At 39.9% G+C, this 7,884-nt stretch overlaps 1 protein-coding gene across 1 annotated transcript; it reads right to left on the bottom strand.

Moving 5' to 3' along the window:
• Positions 1–406: 406 nt before the first annotated feature.
• amn1 (antagonist of mitotic exit network 1 homolog) lies at positions 407–7,375 on the bottom strand. The gene is made up of 4 exons (XM_080002638.1): positions 3,239–7,375; positions 3,058–3,151; positions 2,637–2,699; positions 407–1,040 (listed from the first exon to the last, which is right to left on the bottom strand). Exons 1-4 carry the CDS (start codon positions 7,217–7,219, stop codon positions 901–903), a joined length of 4,278 nt encoding a protein of 1,425 aa, XP_079858764.1. The 5' UTR covers positions 7,220–7,375; the 3' UTR covers positions 407–900.
• Positions 7,376–7,884: the final 509 nt, after the last annotated feature.

The raw sequence follows: 7,884 nt of genomic DNA, 5'->3' as shown, positions 1-7,884 counted from the left end.
ATGCTAGCAGAAGGAGCCTGGGATCAAACCAGCAATCTTTGGATTACTAGACCACCAGCTCTACCTCCTGAGCTACCATCCCCATAGGGTTTTCCTGCCCTTTCCTTGACACCAGTATTTTCACATTTGACTCCTTCCCCTAACAATATAATGCAGCCTATATCCCTGGCCCAGAAGCAATGCTGTAAGACTTCTGACATTACTGAGACACGCAAACAAGAAAACCTGAATAGGAAACTGATCAAAATCCCATTTTTTCCTACTGGTTTCTCTTGCCATGCACAAAACATATTTTTTAAACATATTATGGTAGAAAACATGATCTACTGGCACTAGGGGCAAACAGCACTTTAGATAGCCGACATCGACAGACAGAAGAACGCAATCATAATTTTTCATTGTGAAATGTTTATTTTAAAAGAAAAACAGTAGAAAAAAGTAGAAAAATATTCATTGAAAAGTATAAAAAGTTGCAAAAAATGTATATGCATAATGTAAACATTGCAGAGAGTACTTTCAACCACATTTAGTGTACAAAAAAGATAACAAAAAGATGTAATTACTTTGAGGGTTCAAGGGCAGCAGTCAAAATAGACAAAATAACAGCTGAGAATTCCAAGAGTAAACTTCTGACAAGTTAATACTGAAGATAAAGGAATAATAAATGTGAGCTGCAGCTGAAAGACAGTCAAGTTATTGTAAGTTCATTTTAAACAAACGTAAACAGTTACTTTAAGTACACTCATATTACCACATCTGAACATAAATAAACAGATAGGAAATGTGAAAATCAGATAAAGCAGCTCCCCATTTCCATGGGAAATGGAAACAAAAAAAATTCAGTCTAACCTGAGATCATAACTTGTTCTCTCTAATGCAACTTCTACAAAGTCATGAAATTCATCCATGGATGGACGGTCTCTTGTCCATAAAGATCCTCTGAAACTCTTGGAAGGTGGAATTGGTCTTCGGGGCAAGAGAATTGTCCCCAAAACCAACCAGAGGACAATATCCCTTTTCCCCATTTGCAGCCCATGCACCTAGAAGGTCGTTCAAGCAGAATGATCAGAAAAGGGGATATAATCAAATTTACATGGCAATGACAATAGAAGTCAAAACAAATACTGTACTTCTGAAAATCTTGATAATCCAGCTCAGTATAAACACTTAATCTTTTAACAAAATGTATGCATATTAAAAATTATTGTATTATTATTAGGGGTGGGAATCGCAGAATAACTCACGATACTATCACAATATGTTGCCCACAATGGCATCACGATAGAGCGATTCTCATTACATGGCAAGACAATTCATCTGCGATACATCACAATATCTGTGTAACGGAAGAAAATAATACCCCTAAAAAGGCAAAAAGCAGGAATTATGCATTTATTCACTGCATTGTGTCAGTTTCACAGAATTCGATGAAAGATGAAACAATGTACAAAATTGTCAATTCCAATAAGTAACCAATATCATGAAAATTGTTTCAGAATTATGCCTACCATACACTAGAAGACTTGTGCATCACTTACTTGCAGTCCAGTGGACTCAACATGGTCACAAATTTTCGTGGACTAAATTATTTTTTCGCATTTTTTTCAAGAATCTGGCAAAGTAATGGGGGCCAAAGAGATAAAATATCAAACAAACAGATCGACAGACATCTACCAGGTAAGAAGGTACATAAACACGCACATCTAGTTTGTCATGTCTAACCACTACAGAGTGACGGAATCTACCCCGAACACTGGATAGGGTGCCAATATACATTCTGAACCAGAACCTGCACATTTGTGGTACATAGTATGACAACGTCATAAAATGTTTTCTGCAAATCTCATCTCGTCCCATTTGTTTCCGTTATGACAACGTCATAAAATGTTTTCTGCAAATCTCATCTCGTCCCATTTGTTTCCGAACGTTGTGTCGGTGACGCACAACCACCAGTATACTTGGTGTCAAATTTGGTCGGTTTTTCACTCGTTTCTGCTGCATATGTGGATCGATTTGGATGAAAGTTGAACCACAAGATGTTTTTGACGTAGCAGTTCAAACGGGACATTTTTGATTTGATCGGAACGTCAAGAGGAGAAAAAGACGGGAAAAAAACACCAGCTCGGATTGAGTTTTATAACCACCTTACACCCAATGATCGATGTGACGGAGGCATGCACCATCTGAGGTAAAACTCACGATTTTATTCCAACATTGGAAATTTGTCTGCGACAGTGAAATCGTTTGAAAAGACTTTTGGCTTCAGGCCAGTTACAACCGATGCATAGTGGCGTGTCGCAAGTAGCAGCAACATAGTGCAATGAACTGTAAACCAATCATTGCGCTTCAAACACAGCACGCATCTCGCTTGTCTATCAAAAGAGGACAGACGCACCACCATGTTTTGAGAGTAAGAGGAAGTATCGTGATATATTCCAGTATTGATATTTTGTCCCACCTCTAATTATTATTAAGTCTTAAAGGGTTTGTGCCCTTAAAATAAAGTTAAAGAAAAAAGGTTTCATAGAAACTTGATACTTGTGATAACAAGTATCATAATCTAAGGGTGACAGGTGTGGATGGATGGATGAATAATACTATATTGATTGAGTAATAGAAAATTATACTTTGCCTACCTTTTGGCTTTGTGTTGGTCTTCTTTGGACTTCGGTCATTTTCATCAGCACAGTCAGACATGTCTAAATAAATATTGGTAAATGTTTAGGGGACATTTTCATGATAATAGATTGCACATGCCAATCAAAGCATTTTCTTAAGTTTCAAGCATTCAAACTTTTTTGTAACTGATAAATCCAGAAATACTTGGAACACAAAAAAATTACCATGAGAGGAGACCTGTTTTTTAGACAGACATGTTAAAACGTATCATGCCTGTTTTTTTTTTTCAAAACATCTTTTTGCGGAAACAATAAGCAGTTTGAGAAGCAAAATAATAAATAATGTAACCTGAACTCAGAATTCTCTACTTCATGAAAATTTCATTTCACTTACATTTATCTTGAAACAAAAAAATAAATATAGTTAAGTGTAACTTACCCAATAAATAATTCCCAGTTTTATTTGTGCCATTGGGTCCATCTTTGAAGTTGAAGGTATTGGGAAGCACGGTAAATGTCAAAACATCATTCTCCTGAAGAAGCATCGCAGACGGTTTCAGGGGTCCATATGCACTTTTCAAAGGATTTTCTTGTTCTTTTGTGGCAACACCCTTGCTTACCCTATTAAATTTTTCCATATGAATTTTGAGACCATTTCGAATTTTAGCCTTCCTCTTACTAAAACGAGAGGGTAATTTGGATCTTCCATCTCCTTTGGAAAGTCTTCTTTTGGAGAAAACTGGGGGCTTCTCTGTGTTGGCGGTGCCCACATCTTCAGCCTTCATGGGAAAACCATCAGATAATGGATAATTCTGAGTCGATGTTTTGGAAAACCGAAAACTTTTTTCCCCTTCACGGTAAAGCTTTATTTTGATTTGAGACTTCGGCCGGGAGACAGTTTCTGTAGGAATTTTCTGGTTGCAGCTGGGATGAACAGAAACGATTGCTGGAGGCTTTATTGCTTCACATGAAATGTTTGCAGGTGTTACATAGCGCCTACCACAGGTATTTAAAAGACCCTTGCTGTGTGACAAGGAGCCAAATAAGGCCAGTTTTATTGGTTTTAGATTTGCAACCTTAACCTTTTCTTTATGTATAGTCTGTGATGTAGCCTCAGGGGCAGACTCTAAAGGTGAAGTAATGGGCACCTTACTTGTCTCAGTCTTCACTAAGAACGGCAAAATGTTCTTACGATTTAGCCGTCCCTTTTTTCTTGCTCCAGCACTTTGGTGTTTACTACCAAGGCTTCTAGCATGGAGTTTCTTTTTACGGCAAGGGCTTTGGCAATTATTTTTCTCAAAGGAAGGTGATGCCAGGCATTGATCTATATTCTCTTGGCCAGCTGAAGTAGACTTGGGACTAAAACGCTTATCAGGCTTATCATTTGAGGGGTCATTTGTTTGTTTCTGTTCAACATAGAACAGTCTCTCTTCTAGACATGCATGGTTCAGTTCTGGTTTACTACTATACTTTTCCAACTCCTGGGCCAAGGTGGAGATTTCAACATCGCTGTTTGTAAGGATATTCACAATTTCTTGTTCGAAGATGAGCTCAGAATCTTCTCCGAGGTCAACGATTTCACCTATTTTGGTGGAGTTTCCTGTAAGATTCTCTTTTACATGGTCACAATTTGCAAGGGATTTTTCTTCCTCAGTGGGCTCCACTGTTTGAACTGTCTCTTTTATGTCTTTCAAGTCCGACACTGTGAGACTGTTAGTTTCCATCTTATTCTTACATTGACATTTGAGGGAGAATTCCTTTGACTCGGAAAGCATCTCTATCCACTGATCGACACAACAAAACTTTTCCATCGGGAACACTCTCCCTTTCTTCGACTCGGTTGAGTTGACCTCCATCGTTTCTGACAACACATTCTCTGTAGAGACTGTTCCAAACATGTCTGGCTGATTGTCAGTCCTTTCGGCTTCTTCAATGTTACTGTTCAACTGCTCAAAGACAATCCTAGCCACATCTGGAGGCAAAACCCGCACTTCAAAGGAATAGAATGGGTCTTTGGAATCTGTTGGGGCTTTGTCGGCAAGAAGATGGGGTTGTGAAACTGTGTTTGGGACACCTGAAGCCACTTCCTCAATGAGATCATCCATAACAGGGTCACAGTCGATGTGAGACTCTGATTCCTTTGGCATTTCTATCAGTGTGTTGGCAGGAACATCAAAGTCTGTGCTGGTCAGTTTTAGCTTGTTTTCGCAGTACTTCAAAGAGCAAGGAAAGCCAAAATCTTTATCAATATCATCTAGCTGCTCATTTGTATTCAACCATGACGACATGTAAGGCACCTCAAGATGAACACAATCATGTTCAAGAGCAGTGTACTTTTCTTGGGTGAAGTCCTGGGGTTCATGCAACATTTGTTTGAGTATGACACTGTCTTGTGTGTGATACTCGTTGCAAAAAGCTTTGACCTCAGACAATAGATCTTTGTAATAGCCAGTATTGACAAGATTGCACAACTTTGTATGGCCATTTTCCCAAAAGATGCTTAATACTGTGCTAACGGTATTTGTCTTCTGAAAATCTTTAGACAGCATTTGAAGTTTGCTCATACCTTCAATTAAAGAAGTTAATTTGCCATATGTCCATGGAATGACTGATATATTAGCATGGTCTCCTGGGCTATTCTCAGAGTCACAAGTCAGGGTGGCCTCACATTGCTTTCCATTTGATAGCCGGGCTTCCATGGCCTGTGTATGTGACCTTGTTTGGGTCGTTGAACTGGTTGTGAAAATTCCTCCACTGTTAAGCTCCGAATTTACATTCAGTGTATTCTCAGGTGTTGATTCACAGGAGAGATTGTCTCTCGAGAGATGTCTTACACCAATGTTTCCAGGCCAAAGTTTGTCGAATTTGTCAGTGTTAGAAACACAATCCTCTGTTGATGTGGGTTTACACAGATGATCACTCTTCTCAGGACAGCTTTTCTTGGTCGCAACTTTTCTCATTTCCTGTGACAATGGTTGTACAATAGCAACACCTCTCTGGCCTGTATGCCCAGGCAATGTGTAGCTGCCACCATTGTTTCGACTGATAGATGAAGCTGGAGTTTGCGGTTGTTCAGCATTGGTTTTTTTAGAGGCCCTGGAATCATTTATTTGTGAGGAATTTCTCTTTTTAGATCTTTGCTTATACTGTGATGAAGAATTAGATTTCCAAGGCCACTGCTTCTTGGCTCTTCCATCTTCTTCATGTCTATGGAAATTAAATCCATTTTGAGTTGTGAACACCCTTCCTGTATCATTGACCCAGTGAGACTGGTATGACGGTGGGGACCCCACATTGGGTTGGCTCAAAACATGAGGGGGCTTTCCCAAAACCTGTCCATCTTGGTGTAACAAGGAAGAGGTGACAACATGCTGACCAGTGCCTGCAGTCATATAAATGGCATGTTCGCTCTCCTTTACATTTAAAAAGTGTGAGCCTTGTGAGTTCAACTGAGTGTAACTAGAAGTTGCACCACTTGGAAATTGTGGATCCATGCCCGGCTGAACAAAATATGGCACATCATCATGGTTGTTGGTTCTGAGAGACTTCGAGGAAGACATCTGTCTTAGTATGTTAGTCCAAGAGGTCGGTTGAGTGCTATCTGCTCTATAGCCATCACCATTGTGAAAGTGGGTATGAGCATAGTGTGCATTGGCCGACACTGATGAACCACTTAACATACTTGGCTGTTGTGTAGTACACTTGACTGAAGAAGGAGATGGCTGTTGCTGCCAGTATCCTTCTTGACACACTTTTGTCTGCTGGGATAAATTGGCATATGGTCTGGCAATGGACTGTTTCATTAATGCACCCTTTAGATTTGTAGCCATGGTTTGTAGGGATCTGACTGTCTGTTGCATCGTGTTAGTTGAGCTCTGGTCTGACAAGTTGTGAGAATTGGTCTGATGAGAAGCTGGCTCACTGGCAATTTGGAAGTTTGTTTGTGTATTAACGTGCATTTGAATGGCTTGATTTTCCCATGCAGAATTCATGTGGTCATTACCCTTCTTGCCGCCTGGTGTCTGCTGCAGAGTTGAGGTCTGATGATTTGAAGTCTGCCCATAACAGTGAGTTCCAATACCAGGGGCAAAATGACCATTATGGGGCTGTTGGTCTGCTACATTTTGTAGGGGGTAATTGACAGTCTGTTGCATCATGTTAGTTGAACTGTGGGTGGACAGATCTTGAGAACTCATCTGATTAAGAGCTGGCTCATTGGCAATTAGAATATTTCTTGTTTGAGGATTGACATGCATTTGTATGTCTTCATTTTCCTGTGCAGGATACATGTGATGGTGATGACCATTCTTCCCATTTGGTGCTTGCTGAGGAGTTGAGGTCTGATGATTTGTTGCCTGCCCATGACCGTGAGCTCCAGTACTAGGGGCGAACTGACGATAACGGGGGTGTGGGACTTCGGCTATGTTTGTTACATTTGGTAGGGGGTAATTGACAGTCTGTTGCATCATGTTAGGTGAACTGTGGATGGACATGTTCTGAGAAGTCATCTGATGAAGAGTTGGCTCAGTGGCAATTTGAAAGTTTCTTGTTTGAGCATTAACATGCGCTTGTATGGCTTCATTTTCCTGTGCAGAAAACATGTGAAGGTGATTACCATTCTGCCAACTTGGTGCCTGCAGAGTTGATGAGGTCTGATGATTTGATGCCTGACAGCGAGCTCCAATGCTAGGGGCAACCTGACTATAAGGGGGCGGTGGGACTTCTGCTACCGCAAGTGCATGTTGTGTGAGAGCATTTGAACAGGGAGCTGTCCGACTCAGATGTCTTGTTTCTTGGGACTGCTGTGAGGTAGACCCAATCTGGTGGTATTTCTGTCCATCTAGCCAAGAGGACATATGCATTTTGCTTATGCCTTGTTTTCCTTCTTATTGGTGAAATTGAAGTTCTGAAAGGAGAAGAATGCAATGCATATTCAGAATACAATTTTTCCAAGTGAAAAATAAAAAGACAGTGCTATATTGGCTTTGTGTTGGGTATTTGTTAATATTAAAAATGTGGTCTTAATTCTTTAGAATTTAATTTGTCATTGAATGTAAAGGTATGCATTGAGATATTTATGGTAATTCAAATATAGTATCACCAGAGGGGCGACAGCTGATGTTTTTTTTCCATTTGGCCACTATTCTGCATTGTATTTTCACTTAATAGAAACATTTGGATGATCACACTCCTTACAGAAAACCAATTATATTTGTTAATTAATTAGTGCGCCAAATTAATTAGTCCAGCAGGGCCAAGTTTTAAG

This window comes from Zeus faber (genome assembly GCF_960531495.2).
Source record: "Zeus faber genome assembly, chromosome: 6".
Taxonomy (NCBI): Eukaryota; Metazoa; Chordata; class Actinopteri; order Zeiformes; family Zeidae; genus Zeus; species Zeus faber.
Note: the sequence above shows the minus strand (reverse complement) of the source record. Positions and strands in the feature narration are given on the sequence as shown.